The sequence below is a fragment of the Mytilus trossulus genome, chromosome 3 (assembly GCF_036588685.1).
Source record: "Mytilus trossulus isolate FHL-02 chromosome 3, PNRI_Mtr1.1.1.hap1, whole genome shotgun sequence".
Classification (NCBI taxonomy): domain Eukaryota; kingdom Metazoa; phylum Mollusca; class Bivalvia; order Mytilida; family Mytilidae; genus Mytilus; species Mytilus trossulus.
The window spans coordinates 49,494,037-49,512,805 of record NC_086375.1 but is presented as its reverse complement, the minus strand read 5'-3'; the positions used below and the strand labels follow the sequence as shown (position 1 = coordinate 49,512,805).

Below are 18,769 nucleotides of genomic sequence, written 5' to 3'. Positions count from 1 at the left end.
TGTGTTTCCCTCAAATTTAGTTTGTGGCCCGAATTTGTTTTCTCTCGATTGATTTGTGACTTTTGAATAGCGGTATACTACTGTTGCTATTATTCTGTACTTAAACATCCCGGCATTGTGTTATTGAGCTATTGTAATTTTTTTGTATTCTTGTCTTTCATTTTTATAAATGCGCTTTTATCTTTTTGTGCTTCTTAATTACATATTTGTTTGTTTTGATTAAGATTATGAATAAACACATCTTAGATATCAGGATTAAATTTTATATTAACTCAAGACTGACGTTTCGTCTACAATATACTCATCAGTGATGCTTGAATCCAAAAAAGTTAAAAAGGCCAAATAAAGTACGAAGTTGAAGAGCATTGACGATCAAAATTTCTAAACGTTTAGCCAAATACAGCTAAGGTAATGTATTCCTGAGGTAGAAAAGCCTTAGTATTACAAACTTCAAAAGGTAACAGGTAATTTATAAATATGACCATATCAATGATTATTCATGTCAGCACTGACTACTGGGCTGGTGATACCCTCGATAACACAATGTTGACTATTGAACTCCTATGTTTGACCTTTTTACCTATTATGTTTGTTTGTTTTGTTCACGCATAGTTGTCAATATATTGGAATTTGATGCATTGGAATCTATCATACAAGTGAGAGGTTTAGCTAGCTTTAAACCAGGTTTAAATCATCATTTTCTACATAAGAAAATACCTAAACTAAGTCAGGAATGTGACAGTTGTTATTCGTTTGATGTGTTTGAGGTTTTGATTTTGCAACTTGATTAGGGACATTCCGTTTTAATCTTCTACGGAGTTCGGTATTATTGTGATTGCAAGTTTTTTTTCGACTGCATTCATGTTTTTGTTTTCCGTTATAAAATATCAATTTCACATATGACCAGAATTACATTAGTTATTTAGTGTAGCCTTAATCATGTCCTACTATTCTCATGCTTGTCACCAGAAACACTTTGATGACACCAAGGAATGTGACGTGTCATTTTTTTGTCACTTGTGATGATAGTGTAATACTAGTGTAGGAGAAAGGGATTACCCTTCTAGGACACTTGATTTTATCCTCGTCTTTTATGGTTTTGTTTTATCTTTTTTTCTGTGTACTGATTTGTGGAGTCTATCATTTTATTTTTTGTTTGAACTTGATGTTGTTTGTCTTTCTTTGAATATTTTTCTAAAACACCTTAATATGTTTTAATTCCTTAAAGCAGATACATGAATGGTATTATAGTTTGGAACTAAGTATGTTAGTTGTACTTCCACATGTTTCACCATCGACTTAATGTATATTTTATATATTTATTACATTATATGAAATATAAATGTAAGAAGTAAAAATTAATTATCAAGGTTTACTAGTTATCATTACAAAACTTTAACAAATTGGATATCCATTTAAGTAACAAAAACATTAACACATATATTTACAGCATATGGTTTTATAGTCTTTACGGATAAAGTAGCAACATACTCTCAACTTTCGTAGTATATGCTTGTTGTTCATAATAACTTATCTAAATTGACACATTACACGTTTCTATTTGTAGAGGTCATTGAAAGCAAACATTATTACCCACTTGGTCAAATAATGAAGACGGAGAATATTTCAAATTTAATTATTTTTAAAAGAAAAGATAGGTCAGGTGTTTGATTAATTGTATTAGCTATGTGTGAAATTGATTTATATCTGAAATATCGTCATTTAATCTAACATTGTCCAAAGCAAATCTCACCTAAACCTAATAAGCTTTCACAAATACGTTGAAATAATCGTTAGAAAGTGAATCTAATCAAAACAGTTGTATCTAACATTCAATTCAACTCTTTAAGTTCGAGATCAAATCGAGAGAAAAAAATACATTATTTGGATGAAGACTTGTGCTACTTTGGTATCCTGTCGAGTTAAGTAGAGTAAACGACGATCCTGTTCCTCGTCTTTGGTTGGACTCAAGAGGGACATAAAACAGACATATGAGTGTAAAAGATTTCCGCTTCAGTAAGTGCCATGTTAGTTTATGTTGTGTTTCCGGGTGGTATTCCATTATATTTGTAGTTTATCAATGAATATAACTCGATGATCAAAATACTCACTAAACGAGATTTAAGGTCTTTGTTTTCAAAATTCCAATAGGGAACATACTATATAAGTGTATCAATAAACCAGTTTTTAAAAACGTTTCGGCCATTGGCCTTCTTCAGTTTTTTATTTCTCCTCACAACTACATAGCTGGCATTACATTTTAAAGTAGTCGTCAACAGCTTGCCAACTTGTATAGGCATCTGAAGTTCACACTTTGACTCCAAACCACGATCGAGCTACATCATATAAAAACTAATATAAAAATTTCCTGGTTGTCCCTGTGTGTATTCATAAGTTGTAAACGATGGAACAACTTTCATGTTATCGAATTCAAATTTCTTTATGCTGAAAAAAACTACTATGAATTTGTGGAATACTAGTATGTTTGTGCTTCCTTGATTTCAGTTATTCTTAATCACAAACGTCAGTGATATCATACGGACATAAATGCAATACTAGTACTCATTGAATACGTAATACAAAGTAGGTATTTTTTTGTCAATTTTCAACGGTCTCTTCTGTAACTTGCGCTTTCAGTGAAGTAGTATTTTACATCATTTCCAAACTATATTAATGTGTCTTTTTATGTGGGGGTGGATATACGTCGGCAAGATAGCAACGACATAGGTAAAATAAAAAGAAACAGGAAAGTTGATGTAAATAAAATTGAGAATATAAATTGGAATGGGGAATGTGTCTAAAAGACAACATCCCGACCAAAAAGCAAAAAACAACCAAGTGCCACCAATGGGTCATCAAAACAGTGTAAAAATCCCACATGCGAAAGCGTGTTTCATCTTCATATATAGAAAGGTGTCAAAACATCGTGTCAACCATTTAGTCTTGCTTTTTTTACTATAAAGCAAATTGATGTGGTTCTGTTATTTTAATCTCTATCTTGTTTTCTTTTAATGTGTCGTTGGTTAGCTTCATTGACATTTACCCTTCATTTTAATTGTAACAGATCTGATATGATATCTGTTAATTTGTTTGGTACTTTTTTAAGACCGGGTTTTATTAAAAGGTTTACAGTTGTCATTTGTTCAAATATTATAGGGTTTTTTTTGTCGGATTGTTGTATAATCGGCATAAACACCAAATCTTATTCAAATATATTTCCCTCTTAGTCTCCAGATTGTCTCCAGTTGTTTTCTTGACAAAACTAAAACAGAACTATAAAAAATAACTATGTTCACTCCTAAAATCATTTAGCTTGTCTTTTTTGCAAATTATTTTATGATACAGTAATTATGGTCTCAAATTTGTATTTGACAATTATAAATATATATACGCTTTATTTGTAATCCACTAACACAGTAATGTTAAGATGATTTATAAGGTAGTGTAAATTTATTAAATTTTAATTTACAACCCTGCTGCAAAATAGACCTACACCATAAACATTTCCATTGACGTATATGTAATATAATTAAGGTATATATGCATTTGATATTAGTAATGTCAATATTTGAATGGTGTGGCTTTAAATTTTAATAATGTTCAGGTAACTAACATCTAAGCTTATCTGTAGATGCTTACTATTATATTGAGTCCGATTATATAGGATAAAGCAAGGGAAGTGGCGTAAAAAGGTAAGATATGTATATTTTGAGTAGCTTTTAATTAAAAATTATACAAAACAGATTTTCAAAATGATCTATAAAGTATTTTCTAAGCTTAAGCGTTAAGTATACATAGGCTATAATAGAGATTTGTTTCATTGACACTCATAGTTCGCATCATCTATTTCATATATAAAAGGTAAAAATGTCAAAACTTGAGGTACAGCAGTCGACATCGTGTTTTTATCTTAATCGCTAAAAAACAAACAACTATGCCAAAACAGAGATCAAAATGACATGTAGATAGTCTATAGACAAAGCATATAAGCAATCATGAAAGACACGAACACAAAAGCTGAACATAGCACACTTAAACTATTGAGGGATGTATAAATACCGAGCCACGCCAAATGGATATCAACAAAAATGGATAGTCAATCAGAGTTGTTTTTGACTGATATATTTTTTTTGAACAAAACACGTGATAGAACGATAAGAATTTGTAGATAAAAAAAATAAAGATTTATATGTCTTAAAAACCCATTTACGATTGATAATTTGAACCATAAAACGATGATACACATATGGTGATACAGAATTTGTGAGAAGATTATTGGAGCATTTATACTATTAACTAAAAATTCCAGTTCTAGCTTTAACCAGTCCTTAGGGACACTCTACGTAGTAGTGACAAGAAGAGACTATGATCACGACTTTGTTGTTCAAAGTTGTCTTTGAACGGGTGTGTGTTTTTTTAAATCGAAAACTTGATCGACCAAACTTGGCAGGGCTTCGTACTTATATAAGGGACATTTCTGGAATTTAGATACTGTTGATATTCTAGATTTAACAGAGAAAACATGACAAAAAACTTAATAGCAATAAACCAGTTATTGGTATAACGATGTTCTTCATCATAAAACAAATTCTTTGGTTTTTGAGTTCAGGGTATATCTAAATCAGTAAAATTGTCTGGCGTGCTGACTGTAGCATCATCCGTTAAATCCATATGCAAATTATTAAGTGATAATTTCTGTAAAAGCCTACAAAATAATTTCTTTAAATATTTGTTATAGTTCGTATAATATTAAATGTGCAGACAAAGGCTGACAGTGATGGAAACAAGCCCTAAAGATAGAACAGTAGTTGTTATGGTAGACTTTACACAAACGTGTTCGCTTCTGATCATTACTTTAGGCAACACATTCACCAATTTATGAATTTTGAATGTTAATTATTTTATGTAACACGAATTATATTGGTTTTCATTGTGAGATTATATGTCAAACGATTTATCTTTCAACTACCTCATTAAAAGTTTACTTTTCTGATTGGATTCCATTAAAATATCCCCTAATTCTAGAAATTAAAGAAACAACAGACACGGCTTCCTCTGTCTAATTTTTAGACTTACATCTCGAATTTGACATACACAGTCATCTCAGTACCTGAAAATATGATAATCAAGACAAAGATTTTAATTTTATAGTTAGCAAGCCCCCCCCCCCCCCTACCTCATTAGCTATATACCAATTTCCGTATCAACTTCTCAAATAATACAGTTTCGTCTTGAAGTATAGATTAGATGGGTAGTGATGTTTTTTTTATCGTCTTTATAACGCGTTATACTATTCTTTTATTTGTCTTTGTAATTTTTGTTTTGAGCTTATGTGCTTTGACTATATGCCTTTTTTTTTTAAGTTTCTTTGGTACATATGACGTGGCTCTGTAATTACACACCCTTTCATTGTGTTATTGTGCTAAGGTAAATTTTTGTATTCTTGTCTTTCATTTTTGCTAATGTTGGTAGTCTATACATGTTTGTGCTACATTGCTACATATTTGTTTGTTTTTATAGTAATTATGCTTCTAACACAATGTTGACTGCTGTACTCATATTTTTGCCATTTTTACCTGTTATGTCTGCATTATTTTTGTATTCACACGTCATTGTCAATATATTGGAATTTGATGCGAATACCAAGTGAGAGGTTTAGTAAGCTATTAATAAAAATTCTACATAAGAAAAGGCCTGTACCAAGCCAGGAGTATGACTATTGCTATCCATTCGTTTGATGTGATTTAGCTTTTGATTAGGGACTTTCCATTTTGAATTTTCCTCGGAGTTCAGTATTTTTGTGATTTAACTTTTGTCGAAATGACAACAACTCGACCAAAGAACAGAACATATCCGTAGCCTCAATGCTCCGTCATCTTTTTTTTTCGATTGTGACATCACCGAATACGACTATTCATCGGATGAAGAACTGCTTTCTTCTTCTCCAGAACACCTCAGTTACTACAGGATTTCTGTTTATTTTTCTCAGACTTATTCTTTTTTTTCCTTTCAGCCTTTGGTATATTATCACCATTTTCAACCTTCAACATAATTTTGATAAAAAAAAAAATGTTGTTAATTTGTTATTCGACAGACATCTGTTTTCTGCTCTTTTGTCGTTATGTTGTCTCTTTGACGCATTTCCGATTTCCATTCTCAATATATTTCTACTAATTTTGATTTTTTTGTTCTACACGTACAAGTTTTAAATCAATACATAAAATATTACATTGGGTTTATATTGATCATTAAAGTAAAATCGCCATCGTCTCCAAGTAGTTCCATTCCTTACAGGTGAATATTCAACATTTAGGGGAGGAAGGGGTGGGGTAATACTGTGCCTTTTAAAAGTGTCTGTTGGACTAATTATAATTATGCAGTCAAGGCATATTAACCATTATATATTATCGCACGCAAGTGTCGAATTAAAGAAATGATATTAACTGGAAATGCATCTACTACTTGTTTTACAAAGAACAGTTATTTTGACCTTTTTTCTTTTCTCTTTTTGCGTTTGTATACAAACAAAGAGTTCATATTTGATGTTTATGCAAATCACTTAATGAGTTTGCTTACAACTATGTACGATTTAAAACTCCACTATTGATCATTTATATGCATATAGTTCAAAACTGAAATTCTTTAACCATTTTCGTCCGAATTAGTATTTTATTTTTTATTTTCACATTTATTCGCGGAGAAAATGAACAACTTTGAAGCAATCTATCAATTACCGAAATTATAATTCAATTAATTGGATGCGTTACGTTAACTTGTGGAGGTTATATTTAATTTTAAACATTTTTATGTGTTGGATCCGGAGTTAAGTCTGGCATTCATTTCGCTAAACTAGTATACTAATATATTGTACAAGTGCGGATTTTGTCAAATTGGTGGCCTTTGGCTGATTTTGCTCTCTGTTCGGGTTGTTAACTTGTTTCTTTTAAAAATTCGTGCTCTATTCGACAACGACGTACACTTAATACAGAAAATGTTTTTAAGGAAAATCGTAAAAGCATGAACTGGAAACGGTAGGAGAACATGTGTGTTGTTACCTTGGATACAATAGTACATTTGATAATCCCACTGCATCAGCATCTATTGGAAGATAATGCGCTATCGTGTTTATTTTTAAGAAACTTCAATGTAACACTTATAAGTATATCATTCTCATTTATCCTAACAAAAAACGCTGTTTGTACGTTAACGAACCATTGAATTACCGAAGATAGACTTTTGCATTACAAAATTTCTGACTATATCGTACCGTCATTTTCCAGGTCATTCAAATTGCAAAATGTATCGCCCTATATCCCGATCGACATAATTTTCAGAAAATATATATCTATTGTTAAAGCTGTCAATGTGCTTATGTCCCGAATGTGCATCATAAAATATTTGCCACTGGACGTTACCAAGCAAGAATAAAATCAATAGTTTATTCCATATGTCATATTAATCGTTTAAATAATTCAAAATATGTAGGACCAATTACATCAAATTTACTTCACACGCATAATTTTTGTTAATCAAGTTCTTCATTAATCGTCTGAGAATGAATCGGAAAATGCAATTTTAAATAATTTTGGCAAATCTTATGTATTTAAAAAATGAATGAGATTGACATTCTCGTCTCAAACCGAAATTTTATCGAAAGTATTTGGATTTCTTATGATTTGCAATATCTTTTCACATTTTATTTGTATCCTAAACATGCATCAAAGATTTGCCACTGGACGTTAAAATACTATTGACTTCAGCAGTATTTCGTGGCTGTGAATATATTTTTTTCCTTATTGGATATAACTTATTAAAATGTTGAAGACCTATCATGTTTGTTATTTTAACTACTTGGTATGCAATATCCAGTCATACAACAACGTTCCGACCTTATGAGTAAAATAAATTCAGGCGAATTTGGTCTTCATGGACTTGCTCTTTATGAATTTAACATTGAAATATAGACATTTCGATCTGAGCAGAATTCGAAGCAGAAGTTTAAAGATATCTCCAGTTATATCTATATTCGTTTTCTTTTTTAACATCTAAAAGACATTTATAAGAGGTTTCATTTAGTACGAATGTAATAAATGGTTGCTGATGCTTGAAATTTAAGTGCTCTTTTAGGAATTTTGAGATTGTTAACAAAATTCCCTATCGACATAATTCAAATCTGTTTTATGGTGGAATAAGATGGCTAATCCTTGCTTTCCACTGTGATCTTAGCAAATATATCTTTTTAATGATTTGTTCAACACGCTTCTAAAATAAAATGTCATAAATAATGCAAGTGAATTGAGTTTGAAATTCTCGTTTACAAGCAGATTATCTTACTTGTTTCTCAAAATCAATAAACGGTATAGGTTTACCAAAATTGTTACTTAAAACAGAGAATGAGTGGATATAGTGCTGTATATTCTGAGAAAATGTGTCCTCAAATGGACGAAAATGTGAAGAAAAAATTAACAAGGATATCAAACGAATCGGATATTTTGGGGAAAATGATTGAGCTTTCGGGTAAGTCGTATAGATTAGGAAACATAAATAGTACAGGCCATTGTTTGACCATTTAATGTTTGGCCTCGTAAATTGGATGCATTTATGTATAATTACAGACATTTAACCAAAATTTTCAAACGTTTTTACTATGAAATATATTAAGAAGATGTTTTATGATTGCCAATGTATGTTTTAACCATCACATAGATGTATATGATACCGGTTTTAGGGCATACGAAACGTGTTTTATTAGAAATAAATAGTTACAGAAGAATGCGAAGTATTAGAATCGTTGACTTTTTCGGATAAAAACAAAATGAAATTCTGATTATGAATATACAAAATAAAATAAAACTAACATGCATTGCTTTGTTTTTAGTTCGCTTGGTTTAATTCAACTCTTTACATAAAATATGATTTTAAAATGACTATATACACAATATTCCTTGACGTTAAATCGAGTTATGGTTTCACCCCTACAGCTTCTGAAGATACCTTCACCTTTGTTATAAGGGAACATTTCGTTAAATATGTTACAACATATAAGCAGCAACCCTCTATCTAATTAAATAGCAAAATCCTGACAAGAAATCAAAGAAAACTGTATCAACTAGGAAATGAACATTTCTGGCATCAGAGTCTAAATACCTCTGGAACTAGGCACAGATTTTTACTTTTAGATTAAGATTGATTAAATGATTGCTTGTAGTCTGTTAAACGTCTTGTAGCAAATATTTAACGCATTTTCAGGAAAATAACAAACTTACAATTGATTCGATGAGTTGAATGCTGCAATGTAGGTAGCCCGGTATGAAGGGCTGGAATTAGGATAGCAACTAGAAAGTGAGGGTTCTTTATATATGGAACGAATCACTACCTTGCAACGATGCATCAGACATTGCCGTCATAACAATTTCGAGCACGAAATACTGGATTTGGTGTTTCAAGCACAAACTGTATACTCCGAGTATACCAATTATATAAAGTTGTATGACCGAGGACCTAGACAATTACGTCTCCATTTCGACTGGACGTGCCTGCGAATGTATGCATTTCGCACATTTTTTAAGACGGCCGGCCCATTTGAACAAGCGTATTACTGCTTAACTTGAGAAAATCATAGATGACAATATTTTCATACTCGAGTTAAGTCTTCAGATTAAGAAGGTCATGTTTATTGCCTTCATCATACAATAAGTGTTGGGTCTTGTGTTAAGTAGTCATTCAATAACCACAAATAAACAACCCTTAATAACTAACAAGAGGGATTGATGACTGTATAACTATACCTATAATCCTGAATAATGATCATACCTTATACAGCATTGTTACTTATTGGTACAGTTTAATGGTTTTGTATATGGCATTACAATGGTTTAATACATCAAGATCACACTTCAAAACTTGTACGCTCTTACATCATCCCAATTTCAGTAAAAATTAGGTTTGCACCTGCTCGCAGTAAGAAGTTTGTTATTTTCTGAAAATTCATTTATAGATCAGTGTTGACATTAAATTTTGAGGGTATACGTGGGTAATTTCATGGTGTATTCGGTCAATCTATGTTTTTGATGGAACAAATGTTTCAATAGGGGGATCACTTCTGACCAGTATCAATAAAATACAATACAGTTATCTCCTAAGGTTATGTTTTGTTGTGTTTCATTAAAATTAAGCAACTAATGATTTATAATCTTCTTTTAATTCAATAAGTCTATATAAAAGTGGCATATAATAACGGGAATTATGCATATATCAATGCGACCCACATATGTATATTGATAAATGTTCTTTTTATGCCGCTGTACTCATTTGTTTTGAAAATCTCTTCTCTTATATAATCAATAACTCGGAAACAGGAATTTCAAACTTCTTGCCGAGAATCGATCTTTACTAATATTGCTCCTTTTTAACCATTTTTTTCTTTTTCTTATAAATAAAAAAGTTGTTGTTTAGTCTGTTTTTATATTTAAATTTCCTGTCTACCATACTCATTGCTCGTATAGTTCTTCAGTCCTTCTTTGGTATACGGTTTACCCTTATAAGCGAAACTTGCAAAAAGGATCTGTATTTAAATGAAATTTCTCTGATGAATTTTTCCTACATGTCAGTTTATGTCCAGCTTTAAAAGATAGTATTCCCCAAAACAATGGGCTAGTTTCCGTTGTATATGATTTCGATGCTTCTTTCTTGGCCGTTTACTTTGTTTCTATACCAAGTCAGGAATATGACAGTTGTTATGCATTCGTTTGATGTGTTTGAGCTTTTGATTTTGCCATATTTGACTAGGCATACACTCATCATAGATACCAGGATTGAAATTTAATATTAACGCCAGACGCGCTTTTTGTCTATAAAGACTTATATGACGCTTGAATAAAAAAATGTTAAAAAGGCCAAAAATGTACGAAGTTGCAGAGCAAAAATCCTTAAAAGTTTTGCCTAATACACTAAGGTAATCTATTCCTGAGGTAGAAAAGCCTTAGTATTTCAAAAATTCAAACTTTTGTATATAGGTAATTCATAATTATGAACATACCAATGATACCTCAAGTCAACACAGAAGTGCTGACTACTGGGCTGGTGATACCCTTGGGGAATCAAAACTACACCAGCAGTGGCATCGACCAAGTGGTTGTAAATAAACTTATCATTGATAACAGGATTGAAGTGTTATGCTTACGCCAGACTTCTGCTTTGAGTTTCCCTTGTAGTTCAGTATTTTTGTGATTTTACTTTTTGCTATGGTGGTTTCTTTATAACAAATGTAAATATGGTAAATTTTAAGAAGATGCTTTAATTTTTACTATTGAAGCGAGTAATGAAATTTGATACAAGAAGGGTCAACAAAGTCATTCGAATGTATTTTATTGGCATTCAAAGTATTCAAAAACAATTCATTCAGTTAAATCTTTATTGGATTAAATAGTTCATTTCACTACTGTTCAAAACTAATATATCTACCCAACAATTATAAAATCAACCTAATATAGGTACTTGAGGGACCGATTTATTGTGTTAAAACCAATAACAAGGATGATCTGTCAAATACACTTTGATTAAGGAATAGAATTTTTTTAATAAAACTGGGATATAATAAAGTGAATACGGATTACAAATTTTCATATAAACTGATCACGCATTGCATACGCAAATTCGGGTGTCTTTGGTCCATTAATGATGTTAGAAATAATATTTTAGATTTTGCAATATTCACAGGTGGAATGGGTTGTTCTGGGTCTACAGGACCACAGCCTGGACTCACAGAAAGTCACAAGACTACAGTTAAAAAATCATGGGCCAGTTTTGTCAAGAAGGGAGATTTGACAGACCTAGGAATGCCAATGTTTATAAAGTAAGTTAGGAATGGTATAAATGGGCTATTTCTCATGATAAGAATTATGTAGACATTTTGTAGATTAAACTTTTTTTTTTTTATGAAAGTAGAAACACAATGATGTTTCCATTCGGTAAAATGCAATAAGTTTATAATATTCAACCTGAATAAAGTTAATGGCATCTAATTTTGTAAAATACGTTATTTAGAAATAAAGATACAGCAACCAACTAATGACCACACGTACGTATGGGTCACGTTGGTTAAACGAGCAAACTATTCAGCTTGCGGAAGAAAGAAAATATGAATTCGAATTAAAGTTGAAAGAAGCGTCTACTTTATAAAAAAATAAAAACTATAAACTAAAACAATTAGAATATATAATGTGTTCTAAAGAGTTTTGGTATTAAGATTCATGTTATCAGTGCAGTGACAGGTTATTGCCTTCACAATGGTATCAATTCCAGTAGTTTATAAAATATTTATACCGGTACCATGATACTTGACATTTGATGTCGCTGCCATCAACAATATAATTGATATCACGAATGGAAAACAAATCAGTAGAACACAATAATATATTAGAAGTAAAAGAGAATAATATACATCTTCACGCAATAAACTGGAAATTGAAATGAATTCTGTCTGCTTTCGGATTCGAGCTTAAGACTTATCTGTATTTTATATTTTCAAACGCTCATCAATCAAGGAAGCCATTTATTGGAATAAAAAAACTTTTCTTTTTTTTGAGCCTCACCTCTTTAATATTAGACCTACAAAAATACTCTTCTAATCTAATAATAGCATAATGATTTTAATGTTGATGTTTAGTTCAATTTATGCTACTGATCCTGGTCTTAATTCTGGCTTTGTAGATGTGCAGTCCAATTAGGGCTGAAGTCAAAATTGTGAAAGTTCTTAAACGAATTGTGTTATGTTTTACAATAATTACATTAGATGTAAGTTTCATTATAATACGTTATTCTGATTGGCTAACATGTTATTCCGTAAACAATTGCATCAGACAATAACATTTATCATGCATGATGACACGAGGTCCCACAAAAAAGTGCACAGGTGAATTAAATAAAACTGGATAAAAATCGTGTTTTCACGATTTTAGATAAAACAATGTAATTATAAGTATTGAATACTTCTTTTTGAAACTTTATAGGGTTGTAAAAGCGTTGACCGTGCGTACATTTTTAGAATGAAGCGCTTCCGCGCTTCATACAAAATGTACTTCGGTCAACGCTTTTACCACCCAATAAATTTACAAAAAGAAGCATTCAATTCTTAAATACAAATACTTATAAAATGCAGTCAATGATATCAAATTGTACTAAATAGTTTGCATATCTGCTCAAAGATTTTGTCAACGTTTCAATAAAACCAGCTTGCCATGCACATTAAGATCAATAAATGTCGCTTTTTATCAATTGGTTTGTATTGCTCACTTTACGGTATGAGTATTAGTTTTACTCACTGTTAAAGGCTGTCATAAAGTTGTCTCATTGACAATCATACCACATCTCACAGTTTTCATACTGATAACGGGTTTGGACAATTATCACAAAGGAAGACCTGTTGACGTATTTCTGGAACATTCGCCCTAGTTTTCATATGGTTATCATATGTGTAAATGTATTTCTTTAAAGTTTTCCATTTATTTGATTTGCCAATATTTTGTCGTCTACCGTCGATAAAAAAAATTACAGTTTGAAGAAATCATTGAAAAGTAAAATAATAAAAATTACAAAGAAAACACTAAGAAAAATGCCGACGCAAAATGGCAGGGTCCTTTACAAATGGTAAAATAAAGCTCAAACACATCACTGAAACGAATGGAAACATCTGTCATATTCCTGACTTGGTATAGACATTTCTTTATACCGAAAATGATTGGTTAAACCTGGTTTTATAGCTAGCTAAACCTCTCAATTGTATGACGGTCGCGTAAAATTCCATTATATTGTCTGACAACAATGTGTTTATCAAACCGAAATAATAGGTAATATTATTTTTACTAGATAACATTTTTGTTCGCTTTGGGGATTCCGTATATCGTCAGATTATCGGAATTCCAATGGGGACTAACTGTGCACCACTTATTGCGGACCTCTTTTTGTATTGTTATGAGTTACAATTTATGACAAAAATAAGCAAAGACCCATCAAAACAACATCTGATAAACAAATTTAATAATACTTTTAGATATTTGGATGATATTTTGGCTCTCAATAATGACGACTTCTGTATGTATATTAATGAAATTTATCCTGCTGAACTTACTTTAAATAAAGCTAATACTAATAATGACCACTGCCCTTTCCTTGATCTTGATATCTATATCACTAACGGAAAGCTGAATACTAAAATTTATGATAAAAGGGATGATTTTTCATTTCCTATCGTTAATTATCCGTTTTTAGATGGTGACGTTCCCTTATCACCATCCTACGGTGTTTATATATCTCAACTTGTACGATTCGCTCGTGTTTGTAACAATGTTTTAGATTTTAACGAGAGAAATTTATGTATTACTGAAAAATTATTACACCAGGGTTTTCGATATCACAAACTAGTCAAAACTTTTACTAAATTTTATCATCGGTATAAAGACATCATTCGTAAATATAGCTCAACATGCAGACTTTATATACGTTCAGGTATTTCACATCCAATTTTTTATGGAAATATTCTTTATAAAGCACAAAGGTGTCAGTATTCACCTCAGAAACTTACAAAACCTTTAAATAGACTGATTAAGAAGGGATATAATTACGATACTGTTGTCAAGTAATTAAAGATTGCATATTTTGGCGTTAATATTGAGTCACTGATAAGGTCTTTGCGTCGGAACTAAAGACATTTATTCTAAAAACAGTTGTTGGCATGACACGGGTTTTGTTCTTCTCATATATGTTATGATGGTATGATACTAAACCCCTAACGGGAAGGATTGTGCCTGATGTTCATATGATGAAATCATAATCTTTCAGTCAGTTTAATTGAAGTCTGGAGCTGGCATGTCAGTTAACTGCTAGTAGTCTGTTGTTATTTATGTATTATTGTCATTTTGTTTATTTTCTTTGGTTACATCTTCTGACATCAGACTCGGACTTCTCTTGAACTGAATTTTAATGTGCGTATTGTTATGCGTTTATTTTTCTACATTGGTTAGAGGTATAGGGGGAGGGTTGAGATCTCACAAACATGTTTAACCCCGCCGCATTTTTGCGCCTGTCCCAAGTCAGGAGCCACTGGCCTTTGTTAGTCTTGTATTATTTTTATATTAGTTTCGTGTGTACAATTTGGAAATTAGTATGGCGTTCATTATCACTGAACTAGTATATATTTGTTTAGGGGCCAGCTGAAGGACGCCTCCGGGTGCGGGAATTTCTCGCTACATTGAAGACCTGTTGGTGACCTTCTGCTGTTGTTTTTTTTTTGGTCGGGTTGTTGTCTCTTTGACACATTCCCCATTTCCATTCTCAATTTTATAATATAAACAGCAGTCAATATTGTGTAATTATGATATTTAACTGAAAAAACAAACAAATATGTCATAAAAAAAGGCATGTAGACACTCTATAGACAAAGCACGTGAGCGAAAACGGAAAAAAAATCAAAACAAGAATACAAAAAATACCATGGTACAATAAAACAAAAATGGCGGGATGTATAAAAATCGAGCCACGACAAAAGGATTTTACAAAAAAAAAGACTAAATGGTAAAGGTTTAAAATATACAAAAACAAATAAAAAGAACACTATAACACGCAATTTAATGATGGATTAAATCTGGTTTTACAGCTAGCTTAACCTTTCACTAGCATGACAGTTGAATACAATTCCATTTTATTGACAAATTAGTTTGAGCAAAACAAACAGACACAATAGGCAAAAACGTCAAAAACTGGGGTATTGCGGTCAACATTTTGATATGATCTTAATCACTATAAAAAAATAACTGTTTTGACAAAGAAACACATAATGTCATATATACAAAACAGTTGAAAACACATACGCAAATATAAAAGACAAGAACTCATAAATTGACCATAACACAATAGCGAGATGTATAAGTACCGATCCACGTCATAAGTATATAATAAAAAAATATGGTTAAACAGTAAAGATTAAACATATACAAGGACAAAAAGGGAAACTTTTACTTCAAGACCATCATCAAGTATTATTTGACAAGTTGCTACTGTATAATAACCAACATGGTCTTGGTATCTTTCGATGGATTTATTTAGAAACTGACATAATGCTGGTTCATCATCTCCCTGTTCAGAGACTAGTAACCTTTTAGTTTGAGTAGCAGCTTCAAGCTCTTGAAAACCGAATGAGTTGGGAAATGTATATCCTATATACAAGTGAAGATGGTATACTAGTATTGTGTTGAAAAGTTTTAATTCCCATAAAATCGTCTCGTGTGTAATACATTGTAGTACTGAGACGAAGGGCTTATGATTCTCCAAATTCATTCTTCTTAAATGATATCATGTTGTGCTCTTGTATTTGGGATTACCTGAGTGCTCTTTTATTATTAATTACACCATAGTTGTATAAGATTTAAATAAAATAAAAAACTGAATGTAATATAACTTTAAAATAGTGCATTTTTGTTTTGTTTGATTGTTTTTCTTTCTGTGATGACTTTAGACATTCTCCGCACCCTCTCATAATGCAAAAGTATGAATATACATAGTTCGTTCAAAAAATGGAAGGGGTCCAACCCCCGGAGCCCTCTCCCTGGATCCGCCACTGAAATGAGACGTTCATTTGATGTATTGAATATGTCTTACAGAATAATATTACATTGATCCTTATGCACATACACATTTGCAATATATTTGCAATATATATTTTATTACATTCAACGCTTCTGGGTTTTGTTCATTATTGAAGGCCTTATAATGACCTATACCAGTAGTTAACTTATATATGTCATTTGGGGTCTGGTGGAGAGTTGATCCATTGGCAATTTTACCACATCTTCTTATTTTAATAATTATAACTAATTTTCCTTTTCCTACATCCTTTCAGATTGTTTGAAGAAGCCCCAGAGGTTAAGCCATTGTTTAAATTTGCAGACACAAGTAACGGTAACGAAAATATCAAGTTACGAAATCACGTCAAAGGTGTGTTCGAAGTTGTTGGTGTAGCAGTTGATACGATCGATGATTTGACAAAACTTAATTCGATAGTTGTTGATCTTGGCAGTCGACATTTCCACTACGGAACGAGGAGAGAACATTTACCGGTATGTATTAATTGTTATGGCCTTTAGTATTTCGCGTGTAGCGGACTTCTTTCGAACTCGATTTTATTCTTTTTCTTTATTACCAAGTAACATCAGCAAGCTTTTTCATTCAAAAAAGGATATCAAAATTAAATGTTTATATTCGAACACAACCGAAAACAAAACTCGCACATTGAAACATACAAAAATCTACAAACACAATTAACACTAGACAAAGTCAATTTTCAAAGAAAGAGAATACATATTTGTACACTGAACCTAAAATGATAGTTTGCTAATACCAAGAGATACTATAGGGTTTAAACTAAATCTGCATAGTTAATACCTAGTGCTACTACAAGGGCACCTAAACTAAATTCGCAGATTGATTTTTATACTACATGTATGTCATTGATTTGGCACGTGTATTGTAAAAATAAAAACGTGGTTTAATGAAATATTCCAGGATAAAACTTGATTTTTTTTGGCAAATAATTCAAGTCATATATAATTCTCCTTTAGACGATGCGTGACATAACATCAGAGAAAACAATACCCACAAAAAGGAAAAACAAAAAACAAAACAAATGAAAGTAATTGGAAACAAATAAAAAATAATGGTCCTTTTGGTTGTGTTTTTACCAAACTATGCTCGTCGTATGATTCGAAAGAACCACAGTTTTTTATGTACAGGAGGGTCCATCTTTTGAATGCTTCTGGTTTTTTATCAGACGTGATTTATTAGACAAAAGGAGATGTTGGTATGCATAAAAGAAATCAGCAATCAAACAACACAACAAAAATGGAAGATAAATAACTTGGTGCTTTATCAGATATTCGACAATCAAATTTGATTTAACTACAAACAGTATCTCTGAGATGAGTATTTGTAATATTAATACTTTATTTTTAGGTTGTTGGCAAGTGTTTGATTCACGCCCTATCCGAAGGCCTTGGTGATGAATTTACAGAAGATACAAAAAATGCATGGCTTTCCTTTTACAACTGGTTGGGAGGTTGTTTCGCAAAGGGAGTTTCCACAGAATCTCGGAAGAAATAGTTAACCTCATCTATTCATTTGTCATGTCATATAACTATCATTAAGCAATGCTGACAAAGTATAATTCAATTTTATAAATTGCATTACTGTGTTGAAATATAACTGCTACTTAGAAAGACATTGGTTATAAAATCAAAATAAATAATCATCATCATTATAGTTGAATCTTTGTTCTTCAACGTATCTCGTAATTTCATACTTTTAATTCTCCCTCATGAATTCAAGTTTTCCTTTCGAATTGGAATTTACTATCATGAGCAACACGACGGGTGCCACACGAGGAGCAGGATCCGCTTATTTTTTCAGAGCATCTGAGATCATTAGCATTTGTTGGTGGGGTTCGTTTTGCTGAGTCTTTAGTTTTCTCTGTTGTGCTTAATGTACTATCTGTTTGTCTGTTTTCTTTTTTTTGTTTGTTGCAATGGCGTTGTCACACAGGCACTTGTTTTCCATCCATGGCAAGATCTACTATCCCTATACATTACGTAATATAAAGGGATGGTAAATCTTGCTTGATTGCCTCGAGTCCCGAAAAAAATATCTCTGTTTCCCACTTTTTTGGAAGTGAAGCATTGCATTCATTTTAATCTTTAAGACATCATTACACACATAAGCATAT

At 31.7% G+C, this 18,769-nt stretch overlaps 2 protein-coding genes across 3 annotated transcripts in view; both read left to right on the top strand.

The window, feature by feature from the left end:
- Nucleotides 1–18,769, top strand: part of LOC134711744 (uncharacterized) — a 405,579-nt gene that overhangs the window by 347,167 nt on the left and 39,643 nt on the right. The gene's annotated exons all lie outside the window — the stretch shown is intronic.
- LOC134709504 (uncharacterized) lies at nucleotides 1,783–18,309 on the top strand. 2 transcript variants are annotated; one of them, XM_063569666.1, is made up of 4 exons: nucleotides 1,783–2,016; nucleotides 11,719–11,854; nucleotides 16,895–17,111; nucleotides 18,004–18,309. In XM_063569666.1, exons 1-4 carry the CDS (start codon nucleotides 1,992–1,994, stop codon nucleotides 18,148–18,150), a joined length of 525 nt encoding a protein of 174 aa, XP_063425736.1. In that variant the 5' UTR covers nucleotides 1,783–1,991; the 3' UTR covers nucleotides 18,151–18,309. The 2 variants fall into 2 exon arrangements, with proteins under 2 accessions (XP_063425736.1, XP_063425735.1); XM_063569665.1 differs by lacking the exon at nucleotides 1,783–2,016 and adding an exon at nucleotides 8,351–8,517.

Coding starts and splice junctions, on each gene's coding strand:
- LOC134709504 (XM_063569665.1), top strand. CDS start 8,394: ATGAGTGGATATAGTGCTGTATATTCTGAGAAAATGTGTCCTCAAATG. Junction 11,855..16,894: donor GGAATGCCAATGTTTATAAA/GTAAGTTAGGAA, acceptor ACATCCTTTCAG/ATTGTTTGAAGAAGCCCCAG. Junction 17,112..18,003: donor CGAGGAGAGAACATTTACCG/GTATGTATTAAT, acceptor CTTTATTTTTAG/GTTGTTGGCAAGTGTTTGAT.